The sequence below is a fragment of the Musca domestica genome, unplaced genomic scaffold (assembly GCF_030504385.1).
Source record: "Musca domestica strain aabys unplaced genomic scaffold, Musca_domestica.polishedcontigs.V.1.1 44, whole genome shotgun sequence".
In the NCBI taxonomy this organism is placed as follows: domain Eukaryota; kingdom Metazoa; phylum Arthropoda; class Insecta; order Diptera; family Muscidae; genus Musca; species Musca domestica.
In genome coordinates, this window is record NW_026712334.1 from 3206965 (window position 1) to 3228288 (window position 21324).

Below are 21324 nucleotides of genomic sequence, written 5' to 3' on the forward strand. Positions count from 1 at the left end.
TTACATGCTAAGCGGCGTTCAGGTTGGAGTTTTTAGGTTTTATTTCTTTTTTTATTTTTCATATAATTTTCTCTGTGATTTTGTTTTCTATTTTCGCATTGTGAGGCATATTATATGCGTGGCCAGCACAGTGCATTGCAACTGAGTTGAAGACCTCCGACATAGAACACATCGCTACTATTTAACAAATGTCCCTTTAAACGGTTGGGATACTTAGTGGAACCTCTGAGGGTCTTCCACACTTAGAAGATCTTAAAAAAAGTATAAAAATGTATCTTATGTTCGATAAATCTCTTTTAGCTGGGGTACCTTTTAATCGAATGCTACAAGGACTACTACGGCTTGTTTTTAGGATATAAAATTTATGTTAGGGTAAACGGATGAAACTGGAATTTTGAAAATTTGCATTGGGGTTACTGTTTGTGGTTGGTTTGTGATAAAGAGGTGGTCTTGGAAGTGTGTACTAAAAGTGCACGAAAAGTACTAAATAGTACTATATTTGGTACCGTTTGGTATAGAGTAAATAGATAGTGCTTGAAATCTGGAATTTTGTTATGAGGTTCGCTGTTTACGTGTAGGTAGCCTGGACATGTGGGAGTGGTTTCGGAAATGTGTACTTTAATTGTGCGAATAGTACTAATGGTACTAAATTTAGTACTGGATGAACGGACAGAGTTAAAATTCTGAAATTTTATATTTAGATTACTCATGGTATCTGTGTTTGAGAATACGTCCTCTATTTGTACGAAAAGTACTAAATGGTACTAAATTTGGAATTGGGCGGAGGGATAGAGTTGAAATCCTCAAATGTGATATTTAGGTCTCTATTGGTACCTATCTGGAATTGAGACATGGAGGTGGGTTTGGAAATGAGTACTATTATTGTACGATAAGCTCTAAATAGTACTTAATTTGGTACTGGAATAGAAATATAGTTGAAATCCTTAAACTTGATATAGAAGTCACTGTAGGTGCCTGTTGTTAAAATATGGAGATGTTTTGGCAATATGTCCTATTGGTGAATGTACAGTATATTTGTGCAGCAATGCCCAAAATGCAGGTAGCTTCATTGCATTTATCTGCACAATGAAGCAGGTATCTTTAATTTTACTTACGTGCACAAAAAGTGCAGGTATCTTTAATTTTCTATTCGTGCACAACAAAGCAGCAGCAGCATAACCATCTTTTAGTGTGGTAGAGGAAGCGAGAATATGTTTTTAATGCATGCTCTTTTCTTGTGTTGTTATTGTTTTTGCGAATACAAAAACAAAAACGAAGTGGTAGTTTTTAGTGTCTTTTTTGAGTTTGCAAAAAATTTTCTTGTGCAGATAAATACAACTTTTGTAACCAAATTAAAAAAAAAACAAATTTTCGAGGCAGGAATGTCCAATGTGCAGCTATCGATTGGGCACTTAAATACAATTCAAATAAACGGATTCAGAAAAAATGGCATAAAAAAAGTTTTTTGGTCTGCAAAGGCCAATGCGCAGCTAATGTTGATGCAGGTAAATAGAAACCACTGTATAGAGCATGAATTTTAAAATTTTGATATTAAGGTCACATGTGTTGAGATCTTGTTGTGGTTTTATAAGTTCGTACTATAATTGTTCGAAAGGCACTAAATAGTATTAATTATACCCTCAGCCTCAGAGGGTATATATCATTTGATACGGCCAAGACGTGCCTTATCGGAATAACTTTGGACCAAATTCGTTTTAGGACATTTGGAGTCGATATGGCGATTTTCGCCCGTCCGTTTGACTGTATGTCTGTTGCGCACGATAACTCTCGAAGGGAGTATCCGATTTAGTCCAAACTTGGTACATCATAATATTATTATCAAACTTAGATCCAGTTCGGAGATGGGCAAAATCGGTCTACTCCTTCTGGTACCTTTTACTGCACAGAAAGAGACAGTATAATTCGATTTAGCTCCATTTTTGCGAATCCTAGCATTTGCACCAGTGCTAGGTCAGGTGCGAAAATGGGCAATATTGGTCAACTCCATCAAGTACCTCCCCCACAAGGAGTCAAAATTTTGAATAATGATAAGGTCTGGTGTAAAGATGAAATATATCGGTCCAATCTTTCTGGTACCTTGTATGGATAATGTTCACAAAATCAACATCCGATTCCATTCAGACTTGGCACATCTCAATATTTCCATCAACACAAGATCTGTTATAAATATGGGTTGAAGATTTTGAAAATCAAAACGGTCAAGTAAGCATCCAACTCTTTTCAAATTTCACACATCTGTTGTCACGATGATATATATCTGTGATGGATTCTTAGGAATCCTAACACGAATACTTTTGCAGATATAAAAATATGTGGAACCCCCGCTCAATTATGCTGACCTTTCGATGTGAACCGCTGATACACGTGTCTTATATTGTTTGCTCTATTTGTATAATAATTTCGGTTTTTTTCTATAATTGTTATTTGGTTAATACAGCTTGCAAGGTTTTTCGGGTTTCTATTCAAATGCCAAATTTTCTTTTTTTGGTTTCTAAACACTGTGTCTCCACGTTGTGATCCCTTCTTACCGCAACAACAACAACAACAATGTGTGTGCGTAATTTGTTTTAAGTGAGATTTCCATGCTTAAGCTTTATGTTATTCTCCAATTCTTTTTTCATCTTTAATTCTTGTTGTTTTGCTTCTTTTTCTTGAGGTTTTAATTTCTCCAATGGTTTTTGTGGATAGTTTGGAATATGTTGAAGTCGTCGACGACGACGAAGAAGAAGAAGAAGGGATAAACCACCGCAAGCTAGAGGAGAGCGCGAGTGCGTTTTGTTGGATATTATTATTTTTTATTGCTGATTAGTGTGTGTGAGAGAGAGGAGTAAATGGAGAGGGAATCATAGGGAGGAGAATGTGCAAATGTTGTTGTTTGGTTGGTTTGCTTACTCTTCCAATACCTTGGCTTTGTTGATGATGATGGTACGGTTCTTGTATTGTTGCTGGTTGCTGCTGCTGCTTCTGCTGTTGAAACAACACTTCTTTTTCTTTGCATGTCTGGCTAATGCTTTGAATATTTTTTCCATAGTTTGCTTTCAATGGCTGAAGTTCTTAGCAGAGGGAAAGGGGGGAAATGTAGTTTCTGGCGTTGATCATGTATTGTTGTACTTAATTTAGCCATGATTTGTTGTTGCTTTCGCTCACACCGGGACGCGATTAACGTCGTTTACAGAGTTGCGGAAGCTGGTGCTGCTGCTGCTGCTGTCTCTGATGGCTGATGTTTCTGAATTTCATTTCACTTCATTTCATTATACCAACGTCTGTCGTTCACATCGCCAACCGTCACTGTCGTCGCCGTTGTCTTCATATCGTTATTGTTATTTTCGTGTAGTTTTTGCTTCGTCTTCTCGTTGTTTGTTTATTTTTTGATGGTTGTGGGCCTTTCTTTACAACAAATAACCACCAATTTTGCCACTCGGAAGCAGAAGTTTTCACAAAATAATTTCTTAAAAAAATGTGTTAAATAAATAAATCGAATTTAAATTGAAGAAATCTCGGTTATGTGTATTTAACTGGAGAAATCGCAAAATAATTTTTTCACAAGTTTTATTGTCGTTCCTTTAAAAAAAAAAGGTTTGAAACGAAAAGTAATAAAAAAACGAAAGAACTTTCATTTTTTTGTTTAGCCCAGTAAGAAGAAGAAGCCGAAGAAGAAGAAGAAAAGTGTTATTAAAGTGTGACCCAGGTTAAGAGTGAAAAATTCATAAATTTGCATTGAAATTATTAATTATATTTAAAAAAAAGTGATTAAATCAAAAAGAATTTGAAGTATAGGAATAAAAATTACAATACTTGTGCAAAATGTTGTATTTATGATTGAAGGTCTCAAAAGTTACATATGAAAAATGAATGTGATGAATGTGATTCGAAAAAAATGGGAAAAACTTATGATGAATATACTTAAAATATATTAAAACAAGTTAGCAAAGGCTACAGTCGAGCGGGGCCGACCGTTGAATACCCTACAACACTATAATAAACGATACAGTTTATATAGGCGAGATACTCGAAAGAATTCCACAAGATATTGTGACAGATAATAAATGAAAACCATCAGGTTTCGTTCTCTAATTTTCGAATAATAGCAACTTAAACTAATTTGCTCATTTCCAATTTATTGGTAGATGTTGCACTTAAATGGTCTTCCTAGATCTGGAACCAATATTTCCCAAAGACCTATAATTTCTTAGAAGTGGCAAAAGATTAACATTTATTATTGGTTTTTGACTGAAACGCATCTATATGAGATACAGACATTTGACTATATTCTTCAACGAAATCAGAGTTAACGAAATAGTCAGAAGTGCGTCTTTCCTGTATTTGTGAATTCTCGAAGAAGTCTCTGGAATGGACATTTTCGTATTTTGTCTACAAAAGTTGGCAAACTATTTCACACATTGAATATTTTTGGATGGCCATCCAAAACTGCTTGGCTTTTGCAATGTCCGGTAACCCCCATTCAAATGTGCGTGAGGATCGGGCGATAATTACGACCTGCTTACAATTTTGCAGTTTTTTGGTCCATTTCAACCCCTAAATATATGGCGATCATCTCCAAAAAGAGTAGGCTGACCCTCATCTTATCCCCATGCAAAATTTCGTAAGGATCGGGCCATAAATGCGATCTGTATATGATATTATGATGTCATAACTACTTAGTTTTGTTAGCTGTAGAAATATTACCAAATGTTTAATTCAAAATGAAAATATGCCAAAAATATGACAAAATTGAAAAAATATGAGAAAATTTTACAAAATCAATATTTTCATCTTTAGAGAGATATTTTTATGCGATTTTTCAGACGTTTTTTCTTTCCTGCCAAGAGGCCATTTTGAATTAATGAGAACTGTTGAAATCAGTTCAGCCGTTCTCGACATATAAGAGATCTTTCAAGCATATCTTCTTTGATAGACATATATATCGCACATATTTTGCTATATATCCGATTTGTTGGATGTTAACATCAATGTAAAGGTCAGAAGTAACCTTGTCATGGCTTTGTGATTTCGCCGGGATTTAAAATATTCGCGGTTTAATGAAAAATTTTGAATTTTTTCAACACAAAATATATGGTCTATTTTACCCGCTAAATATTATCCGATGACCACCCAAATTGGTAGGCTTCTTCCAAGTCCTAAACTCTAGCTACATGCGAAATTCCGCGTCGATTGGTCTATAATTGCGACCTGTATAGCTACTCCAAAATCCGACATTTTTTCAGTATTCGGTCCATTTCAACCCCTAAACATTTGGCGATCATCTCAAAAAGAAATAGGGTTCTATTCTGGCCCAACCCCGACCTCCATTCCAAATTTCGTGAAGATCGGGCCATAATTGCGACCTGTAGAGTGATTACAAATTAACATGGACAGACGGACAGACGGACGGACATACATAGCTAGATCGACTCAGCTCGGCGAGCTAGGATGATCCATATATACTTTCCTATGTGGGAAACCAATATTTCGTGGTGTTACATAATTTTTGGCCCAATCAAACTTATAATACCCCCAACACATAGTGTTGTAGGGTATAAAAACAGGAAAATTTAAACAAAAAAAAAATTAAATCAAAATAGGAAATTTTAAAAATTTAAATAAATAATTGAAGTCTTATGAGTCTTGGGTTATACATTTCTGAATAATTCTAAATAATTAATTCTAACAAAATAATAATTTTTTTTTAAATATTGAAAACACTGCTGAAATGTCCTGGGCAGAATATTCAAGTGGAATTAATTCCCAATATAAAGAGCAACTGATGGCCATTTAGCGCTAGGAATAAACTGAATCTGAAGGGTGATTTTGTAAAACAGAAACCTAAAATTCATAAAAATTCTTGAAATCTTTGTTTGAATTTGATAGTAGGGACCATATAATTTAATGTTTGAAAATTATTTCGCGCAAATGCTGACCAAGATTGCACCTCAAACGCTTCATCCGCTTAGACCAATTTTGGGATATTCTTTCCAAAATTCCGTCCGTCTCGAATAAATGCTGCAATGTTGCAAACGTTCAATGCGTCAATTGAAGCGGGCTCATCACAAAAGCATTTGGTGAGAATTTTCCAGAAAAAAGTTATTCGTGATGGCATTCAAACGTGATAGTGTGATTTTATTATATTTGACTGGAAAACCACAACTGGCTTTCGTTAGAGCACTCCAGCATTTAAATGTGAATAAATCTTTTGTGTCTCGTACCATCGCTCGTTACCGGGATACTGGTAGCGTAGCCCGACGTCAAATAAGTGAACGAAAGAAAACAGTAACATCAGCAGAAATGGGTCGAAAAGAAATAATCAAAACCAGCGTCGCAGTGGCCGAAAAATGGCTCGTGAGCTGAACATCTCGCAATATTCCATTCGGCAAATATTGAAAAATGAGCTCGGGGTGAAACCATTGAAATTCCAAAAAGTGCAGGAGCTTACACTGCAACCGAAAGAAACTAGACTCAAAAGAGCTAAAGAGTTGCTTCGCTTGGCCGAATGTGGTGAACTGCCGAATTTGGTTTTCTCCGATGAGAAAACATTCGTTGTCCAGCAGTTTGTAAACGAACAAAATGATCGTGTTTACTTGCCAAAGAGGTCAGCTGAAAATGTGCACCTTCGGTTGGCCATGAGAAGGTGGGTCGCCATAACTGCCGATGGTCGCTCTCCGCTCGTATTAATCGACTGTGGCATCAGGATAAATGCCGAATATTATCGAGAAAATATTCTGGAGGGTATATCAGAGCCTTGGGCACGCTAACATTTTGGCCGCAGACCTGGGACATTCCAACAGGACTCAGTACCATCGCACTCAGCACGCGCCACCCAAGAATGGTTACAAAATGAGGTAACTCGCTTCATTTCCAGTGCACAATGGCCACCAAAATCTCCGGATACCAATCCATTGGAGTATTTTGGAAAGCAAGGTTATCACTAAAAAATACCCAAGTGTCGATCACCTCAAGCAAGCGTTTCGCCGGGAATGGGCCAAAATAACGCAGAGCAACATTCGGACAGCGTGTGACGGTTTCATTGGCCGTTTGAAGACCATAATTCGTGCCAAAGGAGACCAATTCGAACAAATCTAAACTTATTCTAAAATTCGATGCTATTTCCGACATTTTTTGCTTTCATTCAATAAAATTTAAAAATTATGGCGTTTGACTTTGTTGCATGTTTTTTATCTCAATCTGTATGTTCCAGAGTCAGAAAAAAAATGTTTATTAAAAATTGTCTTTCACAATTTTTTTACCTTTGTCCAGTATAACTTTGTCTCGGAGCGGATTGATTTTCTTCGAAAAATTGATGAGATAGAGAAAAATTGCGAAATACATGTGTTTTTTTTTTGGTGTTCTATAACGATGCGTTGTCAGAAAGTGCTTTCAAATTGTTGCTGTAAAATATTGATGACAATTCAAGATCTTAATATTACATATATAGAGGTTAGATAAACATATTTTACATGAAGTTTCTATACCAGGACTTTTCAGCCAGTTTTTAAACTAAAGATACAAATATTTTAAAATCCTCTACAAATTTAAATTAAAGTTTAACAAATTATTAAAATTATCCCGACATTTATTAAAACTATAACAACATCAAAAATGTTAAAAGTGTTTTATAAAATTATCAGTATCGATGTAATCGATAAAAATACCATGTAAATAAAAATAATCGCTGTAGTTAAAAAAAAAATAAAAGTAATAAAAGCAAAACAAACAAAAAAGCAACATCATATCAACAATACAAACAACAACAATCAACAATCTGTTGCTGCTCCTGACATTCAACCCAACCCATCTATGCTCATCCGACGCCTTGAAAGATGATTGACGATGCCAAGGATAATTGTCACCGCAAGGTATTTCTTTGCCTTATCAAGGTTAGTTTAAGTTATTGAACCGAGTTTTTTTGTTCGTTTGTTTGTTTCGCTTCTTGAACTAAAACGTGCCGTATCATAGAATCTTACTTCCTCAACTCATGTTATGGAAGAAGTGGGAGGGGAGCAGCTTGATGTAGTTTTTGCTGCATTTTCTCTTTCACGTAGTGACTTTTACTATAAAATTCGTATTTTTTTCTCCACATTTGTGGTTGAGTTCTATTTTCACTTTGTTTTTTTTTTGTGGTTTCTTCGTGGTATTTGAATATTTTCCATAATTAGTTTAAGTTTATACCCAAATAATTTGTTGGCAGTGAAGTAGATATAATATGGAAGTTTTGGAAGTTTACATCACAATGTAACCTAACTCCTCTCTCTCTCTCTCCTCCTTCACATTTTTTTTTGTAAATTTTTGGATTAAGATTTCTAGAAATCCTTTCACTTTATATCAGATAAATAAATAATTTAAAAATATATAAGAAGTAGTAAAATATTTGATTGACTAACTGAGAATGAACTCCCAGACGAAACGGCTGAAGCTAATCCTGAAATTTTGCATGGGGTCAGTCTTGGTGCGTAGGCGTGTGATAAGGCCGGGTTTTTGGAAATTCGTACTACAATGTACAAAAAATTCAATACTTTGTATTGGAAAAATGGAATGGGATAGAATTCTGAAATTTTGAATGAGAATCATTGATGGAGTGCAGGATAGTTATACCGGAAGATTTTTATACCCTACACCACAAGGTGGTCAGGGTATTATGTCTATGTGCATTTGTTTGTAACAGGCAGAAGGAAACGAGATAGACCAATAGTTCCTTTTGATGATCTGCATAGAATCATATTCTGAGTCGATTTATGCATGTCCGTCCGTCCGTCTGTCCATGTATTTTTGTAAACAAAGTACAGGTCGCATTTATTGCCCGATCCAGATGAAATTTTGCACAGATCATTTGTTTGGCCCAAGGACGAACCCAATTGAAATTGGAGATAATCGGTAAAAATTTAGATATAGCTCCCATATGTATCTTCGTCCGATTTGCCTTTTATTGTGCACCAAACGTGTAATATCAGCCCGAATTGTATGGAATTTTGCATATACACCCAAATTAGGCCTGAAAATATGTATGCCAAATTTGATAGAAATCGGTTCAGATATAGCTATAGCTCCCATATATATTGTTCATCCGATTTGTTATTTTTGTCCACCGCCGCCGTAATATGCACTCTACAACAACAATATTTGGGGAAATATATCAAATACAGCTCAGAAATACATTTGCCAAATTTTGTCGAGATCGGTTCAGATTTGGATATAGCTCCCATATATAACTTCGTCCGATTTACCTTTTATTGTGCACCAAACGTCTAATATTTGTCCAAATGGGATGGAATTTGGCACTTACGACCGAATTGAGTCTAGAAGCTAGTATGTCAAATTTGGTGAAGATCGGTTCAGATATAGCTATAGCTTCCATATATATTATTCATCCGATTTGTTATATTTGTTACCCACAACTGTAATATGCACTCCGTAACAACGATATTCAGGGAAATACATCAAATACAGCTCAGAAATATCTTTGCCAAATTTTATCGAGATCGGTTCAGATTTGTATATAGCTCCCATATATATCTTTATCCGATTTCAAATTAATTGTGCACCAAATGATTGAATTCTCCCATAAAAACTTTTAATTGTTATGTGGAGCTCTACTTAATTAGCAAAGTGGTGTAGGGTATCATAAAGTCGGCCCCGCCCGACTTTAAGACTTTCTTTACTGGTTTTAATGAAGGTTACGAAAAGCGCTAAAATGGTACCATGTGAACGGATGGAGCTAAAAACATGAAATTTGGTATAATAATCCAGATTGGAAAGCAAGTTTGATATGTAGTTTTGGAAATCTGTACTAATTGTGCGAATTGTATTAAGTAGTACTAAATTTGATACAGTTTGGTTTTGGGTGAACAGATACAGCTGGAATTTTAAAAGTTTGTATTCGGGTCCCTATTTGTGGTTGGGTTATCACAAACCCAAGAGGTGGTTTTGGGAATGTGTACAAAAGTACACGAAAAGTACTATACAATCCTTAAATTTTATATTGAGATCTCTGTTGGTATCTGGAATTGAGATATGGAGGTAGTTCTGCAAATGTGTTCCATAATTGTACTAAATTTTGCGTTGGGTAAAGTGGTAGAGCTGAAATCCTAAAATTTGATCTTTAGATAACTGTTGGTATCTGAGGTTAAGATTTGGCGCTAGTTTGGAAACGTGATTTATGTATGTATGACAAGTACTAAATGGTACTAACTTTGGCATTGGGATGGGTTCCCCAAATTTGATGTTTAGGTCTCTGTTGGTATCTGGAGTTGAGATATGGAGGTGGTTTTGGAAATGTGTACTAAAAGTTTACAAATGTAAATGTGTTTGAGATTTGGCGTCAGCTTGGAAATACGTTGTATATTTGTATGAAAAGTACTAAATGGTACTAAATTTGGTGTTGGGTCAAGAAATAGGGATGGAATCTTGAAATTTGATCTTTAGATAACTGTTGGTATCTGAAGAAAAGATTTGGAAGTGGTTTTTGGATATGTGTTCTACAATTGTACGAATAGTACTTAATGGTACTATATTTGGTATTGGGTGAAGAGATAGAAAAAAAAATTGAAATTTAGATTACTGATGTTATCTACGTTTGATATTTGGTGGTGGTTTGGAAAGGGATAGAGCTAGAATCTTCAGATTTGATATAGATATCACTATTGGTGTCTGTTGTTTAGTTATGGAGGTCGTTGTGGATATGCTTACTGTAATTGTTCGAACATTACTAAATTGGGTATTGGGTGAAGGAAAAGAGCTGGAATCCCAAAATTTGATATTGAGGTCTCTGTTGGTGTGGGGGATTCAGACTTGGAGGTGGTTTTGGAATTATGTATATATAATTGTACAAAAAGTACTAAATTAGGAATTGGTTGAAAGGATAGAGATAAAATTCTGAGATTTCATATTAAGGTATTTGTTGGTATCTATGTTTGAAATTAGGCACCGGTTTAGAAATACGTCTTATATTCGTACGAAAATTACTAAATGGTACTAAATTTAGTATTGGGTTAAGGGATAGGACTGGAATCCTAAAATTTAATATATTGAGATCTCTGTTGATATCTGAAATTGAGATATGGAAGTATTTCTGGAAATGTGTAACAAAATTGTACGAAAAGTACTAAATTATACTAAATTTGGTATTGGGTGAAGGGAGCTGAAATTCTGTAATTGGGTCTTTAAATAACTGTTGGTATTTGATGTTGAGATTTGGAGGTGGTTTCTGAATTGTGTACTACAATTGCACGAAGAGAACTTAATGGTAATTTGGTATTGGGTGAGGGGATAAGACTGTAATCCTTAAATTTGATATTGAGGCGTCTGGGAGTATTTGGAATTGAGATATAGAGTTGTGTACTATAGTTGTACAAAAAGTACTAAACCGTACTAAATTTATTATTGTATGAGGGAATAGATCTGAAATAATGGGTGGGTTTGGAAATGCGTACTCTAGTTACTCTAAAAGTACTAAATATTTGTACTGGGTAAAGAGATAGAACTGGAATCTTGAAATTGTATATAAAGATCTCTGTTGGTATCTGAAATTGAAATATGGATATGTGGAAATCATGGACTTTGGTATAGATGTCACTGTTAGTGTCTGTAGTTAAGATGTGGAGGGGATGTACTGTAATTATTCGAAAAGAACAAGTGGTACTAAATTGGTTGTTGGGTGAAGGAATAGAGCTGAAAGAGTGAAATTTTATGTTGGCATAACTGTTGGTATCAAGGATTGAGATATTCTACAGATGAGCACTAAAATTATACGAAAGATACTAAATGTTACTAAATTTGGTAATGAGAGAATTTACAGAGATGAAATTCTGAAATTTGATATTGAGGACATTTTGGACAGTAAAATTGAATGTGGGTTTAACCTTGGTTTTTCTAATATCCTCCTCGGTAAAATTCAAAATGAAAGATTTGAAGACTTTTTTTGGGGAAAAGGTAGACATTTTTATACCCTACAACACTATGTGTTGGGGGTATTATAAGTTTGATTGGGCCAAAAATTATGTAACACCACGAAATATTGGTTTCCCACATAGGAAAGTATATATGGATCTTCCTATCTCGCCGAGCTGAGTCGATCTAGCTATGTATGTCCGTCCGTCCGTCTGTCCATGTAAATTTGTAATCACTCTACAGGTCGCAATTATGGCCCGATCTTTACGAAATTTAGTATGGAGGTGGGGTTAAAGTCAGAATAGAACCCTATTTCTTTTAGAGATGATCGCCAAATGTTTAGGGGTTGAAATGGACCAAACACTGAAAAAATGTCGGATTTTGCACTAGCTATACAGGTCGCAATTATAGACCAATTTCGCATGTAGCTAGAGTTTAGGGCGGGGAAGAAGTCTACCAATTTGGGTGGTCATCGGATGATAATTAGCGGGTAAAATAGGCCATGTCTTTTGTGTTGAAAAAAATCAAAAATTTTCATTAAACCGTGAATTTTTTAAATCCCGGCGAAATCACGAAGCCATGACAAGGTTTCTTCTGACCTTTACATTTATGTTAACATCCAACAAATCGGATATATAGCAAAATATGTGCGATATATATGTCTATCAAAGAAGATATGCTTGAAAGATCTCTTATATGTCGAGAACGATTGAATTGATTTCGACAGTTCTCATTAATTCAGAATGACCTCTTGACAGGAAAGAAAAAACGTCTAAAAATCGCATAAAAATATCTCTCTAAAGATGAAAATATTGGTTTTGTAACATTTTCTCATATTTTTTCAATTTTGTCATATTTTTGGCATATTTTCATTTTGAATTAAACATTTGGTAATATTTCTACAGCTAACAAAACTAAGTAGTTAGGATATCAGGATATCATATACATATCGCATTTATGGCCCGATCCTTACGAAATTTTGCATGGGGATAAGATGAGGGTCAGAATAGATGCCTACTCTTTTTGGAGATGATCGCCATATATTTAGGGGTTGAAATGAACCAAAAAACTGCCAAATTGTCAGCAGGTCGTAATTATCGCCCGATCCTCACGCACATTTGAATGGGGATTACCGCACATTGCAAAAGCCAAGCAGTTTCGGATGGCCATCCAAAAATATTCAATGTGTGAAATAGTTTACCAACTTTTGTAGACTAAATACGAAAATGTCCATTCCAGCGACATCTACCAATAAATTGGAAATGAGCAAATTAGTTTAAGTTGCTATTATCCGAAAATTAGAGAATGAAACATGATGGTTTTCTTTTATTATTTGTCACAATATATTGTGGAGTTCTTTCGAGTATCTCGCCTATATAAACTGTATGGTTTATTATAGTGTTGTAGGGTATTCAACGGTCGGCCCCGCTCGACTGTAGCCTTTGCTTACTTGTTCTATTATTCATTTCGAAAACGAAAAAGCTTGATAAATATATAAAACCTTGAAAGTCTGACAATGTTCTTTCTTAATCAAAAACTTATACACCATACTAGTATAAGTTTTTGATTAAGAAAGAACAAACTGTTGCAACAAATCTAAAAAAAAAAAAACTTCTCGCTTGTGTACTATGGGTCTCAGAATATATCATTGGACTCAAGGATAACGTCACTATGAAGGGTGAGCGCTACCATGAGATAATATCTAACTTTTTTTTGCCCAAAATGCAAGGGCTTTACCGGCATGGCATGTGGGACCGGTCAATTGTCCGCCTAGATCGTCCGATTCAACGCCTTTAGACTATTTTTTGCGGAGCTCATGTCTCAATTCACGCATTGGAAGACAATATTGAATCATTTATTCGTGAGATACCGGACGAAAAGTTGGAAAGAGTGTGTCGAAATTGCACTAAGCGGATGGACCATTTTTGAAATAAACTTCAAACATTAGATTATATGGACCCTACTATAGAATGGAATAAATATATTATGCACTTTTCTGAACTTCACTTTCTATATCTTTATACCCTCCACCTTGGAAAGGAGGGTATATTAACTTTGTCATTCCGTTTGTAACATCCTTAAATATTCGTCTTAGACCCCATAAAGTATATATATTCATAATCAGCATAAAATTCGAAGTCGATTTAACGTTCTGGTATAGTCCCCATATAACGGTACCTCCCGATATTCGGTATTTTGATGATTTATGCCACATTTTTTCACGGATTTTTCTGAAAATTGGTATTTGTAGGTCATAACGGGTCCCTGAGCGTGTGGCAAAACATTGAATGTATAGGTCCACGTTGTGGTATAGCCCCCATATAAAGGTACCTCCCGATATTCGGTATTTTAATTTTTTTTCCACATTTTTTCACGGATTTGTCTAAAAATTGGTATTTGTGGGTCATAATGGGTCCCTGAGCGTGTGACAAAACATTGAATTATAGGTCCACGTTTTGGTATAGCCCCCTTATAACGGTACCTCCCAATATTCGCTAATTTGATGATTTTTGCAACATTTTTTCACGGATTTGTCTGAAAATTGGAATTTGTTGGTCATAATGGGTTCCAGCTTCGGTGGCGAAACATTGCATGTATGGGTCCATGATTTGATATAGCCCCCATTAAACGGTACCTACCGATATTCGGTTTTTTGATGGTTTTTGCCACATTTTTTCATTGATTTGTCAAAAAATTGGTATTTGTGGGTCATAATGGGTCCTAGTTCGTGTGGTGAAACATTGTAATTATTGGTCCAACGGTGCCTCCCGATATTCGGCATTTTAATGGTTTTTGCCACATTTCTTCTAATGTTTCTTTTACCCTAAGGTGGAGGGTATTAAAAGTTTGGCCCGGCCGAACTTAATGTTTTTTACTTGTTCATATTGCTCTTGAAATTCGCCCTTTAAATGTTCCTGCATGTAATCTAATATATAACGTTTTCTTTTCTCTTTTCAGGTAAGTGTTATTAATTGCGCATATGAAAATGACCACGTATCGGTAAGGTGACAAAATTGTTATCCATCAATTCATTATGGGATTGGAAACTTAAGCTTAGAAATTTAATTTGAAATATGCATAGTCAAGTTATTGCAAATAAGATCGGATAGACCCAACTCCAAAACCAATTTTACTTCTCCCCCCAAAGACCTTCACGGGTCAACGGCAGCATATCTTGCCACATGTTTTTTGATGATCCCATAATGAGTTTCAGTAACCTTACACTGCCTAAATATAAGTTGAGAATCCATCACAGCGAAACTTTTTCTGCACACCTAGAAATTCCAACTTCGACAGATTCTAAGCATCCGACATCGGTTACGACGTGATTTAACTTCTGATATTTTTTGTTTATTAACTTTAAAAGCAATCCATCCATCCATGCGATGTTTATTTTATGGGGTGCGGGTTCATAATTAAATAACAACAACAACAACAACGGTTGTTGTTGTACAAAAAAACACATTCAATTCAGTTTTCAATGAAGTTATCAGCAACGACAGTTGTCGCTTCTGTTGTGTGAAAGGGGAAGAGTTTTCTTTGCTTGGTCATCGACCGATTTATGAATATCTATGCCCGGTAGTTAATAATTTGTCCCATAAATATTTTTGTTGTTGTTGCTGTTACTGTTCTTCTTCTTCTTCTCCTTGTTGTTGTTTGTGGCACTTGTTCGTTCTATCGCCCTGCCATTTGATTGCAGTTTTATCCGGAAGTGAATAAAACAAAGTTGTGTGTGGTTGGAAGGTATTTCTGTTTAATGCAAACATAAATTTATCTTTTCAAACGTTAGGTGTGTGTTAGGGTGGGTCGTAAAGTTCAATAAATGAGATTTTTACTTAAAATATGATAAAACTTGTTAATGTCGATTGCTCCGGAAGCTGAGCAGTATTTATGAACCTTAGAAGGTATTCTATCATAAGAAGGTTAAGATGAAGGTCTTATACCCATAGTAGCCCTAACAAATGGTTTAATCAGATTTTTATTAAGAGTCTGCAATATTGTAACGATTCTAAGAAGAAATAATGTTTTATATAATATAAAAGACCCTGTGCCACACCAATCCAAAAATCCTTAGCGTCACTTCACAGCAGCATGTTCAAATCGTCCGCGCAAAGCACATCTATCTGCTATAAATTGAAAAGTAGGAACAAGGGGTCAGGTAAAAAGACCTTGTTGACCTTCTATAAAGCCCTAGCTCGATCTGTGGTTAGCTATTCGTCGCCAGTACCAGGTCTGAGAATACAGTGCAACGCAAAAACAAACCACTATAGAATAGAATTTCCCCAACCAGGTGTGTCAGGAAGGACCTGCATTATCTGGAGAGACAGGTTCAACGCTATTCGGGACAACCTTTAGATCGTAAAGCCTAACAGTCAGGTCTGAATAGCAGTCGCCAATATACAGGGTGGGATAAAAAAAAACTACAACAAAGTCAAACGCCATAACTTTACATTTTTATACCCTCCACCATAGGGTATATTAATTTTGTCTTTCCGTTTGTAACTCCTCGAAATACTCATGTCAGACCCAACAAAGTATATATATTCTTGATCAGCGTAAAATTCTAAGACGATTTAACCATGTCCGTCTGTCTGTGTGTCTGTCTGTCTCTCTGTTGTAATCACGCTATCTTTCGAACAAATTGAGATAGAAGGCTAAAATTTTGCACACATGTATATTTTGCCAGTAGGCAGGTTAAGTTCGTAAATGGGCCATGTAGGTCCAAGTTATCATATAGCCCCCATATTCGGTACCTCCCGATATTCGGTATTTTGATGAATTTAGCGACATTATTCAACGGAATTGTTTCAAATTTGGCATTTGAAGTTCGTAATGGATACTACAGCGTAAGACAGAAAATTATCTGTGCAGATCCACGTCTTTGTGTAGCCCCCATATAACGGTACCCCCCTGATATTCGGTATTTTGATGATTTTAGCGACATTATTTAGCGGAATTGTTCCAAATTTGGTATTTGAAGTTCGTAATAGATACTGCAGCATAAAACAGAAAATGGGTCATGTAGGTCCACGTATTCATATAGCCCCCATATTTTTCTTCATGTTTCGCATTTAAATATTGTAATAACTTATGACAAAAGTTGCCTCTGCAGGTCCACGTCGTCGTATAAGCATTCGGTATTTTTAAGATTTTAACAGAATTTTTAACGGATTTTATTTTATTTTTTTGGAAATTGCCAAATTTGTACCAAATGGTGGAGGGTATTAAAAGTTCGGCCCGGCCGAACTTACAGCTTTTTTACTTGTTTTTAATTTTATTGAATGAAGGCAAACAAATGTCGAAAATAGCATCAAATTTTAGAATTAGTTTAGATTTAGCACGAATTATGGCCTGCAAACAGCCAATGAAACCGTCACACGCTGACCGAATGTTGCTCTGCGGTATTTTGGCCCATTCCCGGCGAAACGCTTGCTTGAGGTGAACGACACTTTGGTATTTTTTTTAGTGCCAACCTTGCTTTCCAAAATACTCCAGACACAATAGTCCAACGGATTGGAGAGATTTTTGTGGCCATTGTGCGCTGGATATGAAGCCAGGAACCTCATTTTATAACCATTCTCGGGTGGCGCGTGCTGAGTACGATGGTGCTGAGTCCTGTTGGAATGTCCAAGGTCTGCGGCCAAAATGTTTGCGTGCCCAAGGCTTTAATACACCCTCCAGAATATTTTCGCGATAATATTCGGCATTTATTCTGATGCCACTGTCGATTAATACGAGCGGAGAGCGATCATCGGATATTATGGCGGCCAACCGAAGGTGCACATTTTCAGCTGACCCTTTTGGCAAGTAAGCACGATCATTTTGTTTGTTTACAAACTGCTGGACAACGAATATTTTCTCATCGGACAAAACCAAATTCGGCAGTTCATCACTTTAGGTGAATTGAAGCAACTCTTTAGCTCTTTTGAGTCTATTTTCTTTCCGTTGCGGTGTATGTTCTTGCACTTTTTGGAATTTCAATGGCTTTACCCCGAGCTCATTTTTCAATATTTGCCGAATGGAATATTGCGATATGTTCAGATCACGAGCCATTTGCGACGCGGTTTTCGATCAAGTCGCTTCTTTACTTTTACAACCATTTCTGCTGATGTTGCTGTTTTCTTTCGTCCACTTCCTTGACGTCGGGCTACGCTACCAGTATCACGGTAACGAGCGATGGTACGAGACACAAAAGATTTATTCACATTTAAATGCTGGAGTGCTCTAACTATAGCCACTTGCGGTTTTCCTGCCAAATGTGAAGAAATCACACTATCACACTTGAATTCCATCACGAATAACTTTTTTCTGGAAAATTCTCACCGAGATGCTTGTAAACAATCTATAGAGCTGTCACTGGAATAATTTTAACAGCTGTCGGACGAGTGGCTTAGAAATGGCAGCAGTCTGAATTTGGTTGCAATTTTTTCATCTCACCCTGTATGTCCTAATTTTAATGATAAATTTTTGGCCTTTTTTCTAGTTGACGCCTGAAAGTAACAGTCCGTCTGTCTGCCTGGCTGGTGCGCACGATAACTCTCGAAGGGAGTATTCGATTTGCTCCAAATTTAATACATCGGAATATTATTATCAAAGTTAGATCGAGTTCGGAGATGGCCAATATCGGATCACTCCTTCTGGTACCTCCCTACAAAAGGTCAAAAATTTTCAACTTTCTCTGGTACATACTCCACATAGGGTTGAAGATTTTGAAAAACAAAACGATCAAAGAAAGGAAAATAAACATCCAACTTCAGTCGAATTATATTCTAAAAATATTCACATTCCTTCGGAAGTTACTCTATAACAGAAGTCAATTTTCATTTAAATAATCGAACATTGGCTGATGATATAGATCTGTCGGCAAAACCGACTAATACTTTTTAACTTGTTTCTACTAGTTTCAAAGGTTCCTAGTCCGGGTCGAACTTTAATACTTAATTTTTGGGGAATAAATCAACAAAAGAAAAATTATACATCTAATTTCATTATGAGTCTCTGAACAAATAAAATGTATAATGTTTATTGCCTTTCTGATTCTACCCAGTTCCCAACCTTCAATGCACAAATTTGTCAAAGCAATTCTCACCCAAAATCTTTTTTTTATTTTTTTTTGTTTATATTTGATTTGAATTTCAAGGTAACCAATATTGTCGTCGTCCGTTTCCGATTGTCTCCCGAAAAAAGAGAATTTCATCAGCGATTCCAATGAATATGAAAGCACAAATTTATCGTGGAATTTTATCATTCATCATCGTTCATATTTTTCAGAACCGACAAAACAAAAAATATTTGAAAATTTCCCTTTAAAACAAATGCGAAACGATGCCGGCGACGGCGACGGCGTGTGCACGTTTGTTTACCTTTAACGCTGCTGCTCTATCGCCAGATATGATGTATTTCTGCGAATGCGGGTGGGTGCACCAAGGTATTCCACCAGAAAAGCGAAAAAACAACAACAACGACAGCAGCAACTGGTTTCCAAGTAAATATTCTGAGAAGAATGTGAGATGTGTGGTCGGTCGGACGGTCAGTGGAATGCCCAAACGCCGGCCGTTTTGTTCTGTCATTCGCGCACTGATTTTAATCTTCGAGAAATTCTTGCCGACATCGCCAAACACCGCCATTGGCTTGGCTATGACAAATGGTAATGTTCGCAACGGTGACGCATTCATAATTGGTTTCATGGTCAAGAAGACGATACGAACTTTACAAGTTTGGAGAAAGATATTGACATGGACATGTGAGCGTCAGCGAGTGTGTGGGAAGTTTTCATGAATGGCTAAGCATTGTAAAGGTGAATAAAAAATTCCTGGGGTTGGAGATGAGAAGGATCTGATATAAATACCACCCAGGTGTCCAGTAACAATTCTGACAAAAAATGTCAACAATGACGTTGTAGCTGTTTGGCCTACAGGATGACGTCATTGTGAGTTTATGTGACAAACAAAAATGTGGGTAATTAAAAGAAAACAGATTATTTCATAACATTGCTTGGATGCCTTTTGAAGGTCTTCTATAGATAGAAGGTCTTCTAGAGAAGAAGCCTTTAAAAAGATCTTCTCTAGATAGAAGGTCTTCTATAACAGGAAAGCTTCCCAGAATTCTTTAGTAACCGGGAGGCCTTTTAAAGGTCTTCTGTGACAAAGAAATCTTCTAAGCCAACAAAAAAATAAAAATAAAAAAATAAAGGTCTTTTGGCGATCTTCTAAAGAGCTGCTATAGCCGAAATAAATTAGAAGAGTCCTCTAGAACCTGAATATCTTCTAGAGGCCTTTTACAGTCACAGGGTCTTCTTGCCACAAGACGTTTTCTATGGCCTGTATAGATCCTATAGACCTTCTAAAGCCAAAGTACATTCAAGAGGTCTCTATAGCCAGGAGAAATTCTGGGAAAATCCACGATAGCCGTAAAGTCTTATGAACATCGTCTAGACCCAGAAAATATCGTATAGACCTGCTACGATCAGAAGCCTTTATAAAGCTCTTATATATCCAATAAATATTTGTAAAGCTCTTCGTTGTACGGAAAAACTTTAAAACTCTCTACATCCAAAAGTCCTTCCAATGGTTTTAGAAGAACTTGTAAGGCTCTTTTATACCCAAAAGAATTTGTAAAGCTCTCCTGTGGCAAATAGACCTTTGTAAAACTATTCGATGGAAAGAAGCTTTACAAGCTCTCTATACCCAAAAAGCCTTCCAAAGCTTCAGAAGACCTTGTAAACCTCTTCTATAGCCAATAGACCTTTGCAAAGATCTTCGATAGGCAGAAGAACTTGTGAATCTCTCTATACCCAAAAGGCCTTCCAAAAGTTCCTAAAGGCACACTAAATCTCGTTTATTCCCAGAAGAACTTGTAAACTTCTTTATCAGCAAATAGAGCTTGTACAGCTCTTTTATAGGCTGAAGACGTTTTTAAGGGGTTGTAAGCTAGAAGGCCTTTCTATAGCCTTCCAATGATCTAAAACCATTGTGAAACCAGAAGTCTTTGTTAGCCTCTTTGATAGTCAGAAAGGACCTTGTTAAGCTCTTCTATGGCCAATAGAAAACCTTGTAAAGTTCTTCTATAGTCAGAAGGTCTTTCAAACGTCCGATGACCTTTATACCTACAATCTAAGGCGTTTCTATTGATTTTGTTAGGCTAGAAGCTTTTGTAAGGTTCTTCGAAAGCCAGATGCCTTTATAGTGATAATGGTAGCCAATATACCTTACAAAGCTCTTTTATAGCCAATAGACCTTGTAAAGTTTTTCTATAGCCAATAGACCTTGTATAGCTACTCTATAGCCAGAAGATCTTGTTGGTAAAGGGTTTTTAAGGCAGAAGACCTTCCAATTATCTCTAGCCACAATACCACGCAAAGCTCTTCTGTAGCCAAAAGCTCATCCAAAAGAGTAAGGCTCTTCTATAGTCAGAAGGACTTGTAAA

General features: G+C 36.2%; 1 protein-coding gene across 4 annotated transcripts in view; it reads left to right on the forward strand.

Annotated features, from left to right (window-relative positions):
- LOC101895603 (tyrosine-protein phosphatase non-receptor type 9) overlaps positions 1–21324 on the forward strand; it is a 211309-nt gene that overhangs the window by 60436 nt on the left and 129549 nt on the right. The window contains exon 1 of one of the 4 annotated variants that reach the window (XM_059127361.1): positions 7602–7892. The exons of 2 other annotated variants lie outside the window; for them this stretch is intronic. In XM_059127361.1, the coding sequence (XP_058983344.1) occupies positions 7836–7892 (57 nt within the window). In that variant the 5' untranslated portion in view covers positions 7602–7835. Of the gene's footprint in view, positions 1–7601; positions 7893–21324 lie in introns of those variants that run through there. One more of the 4 variants, XM_059127364.1, reaches the window with a different exon arrangement.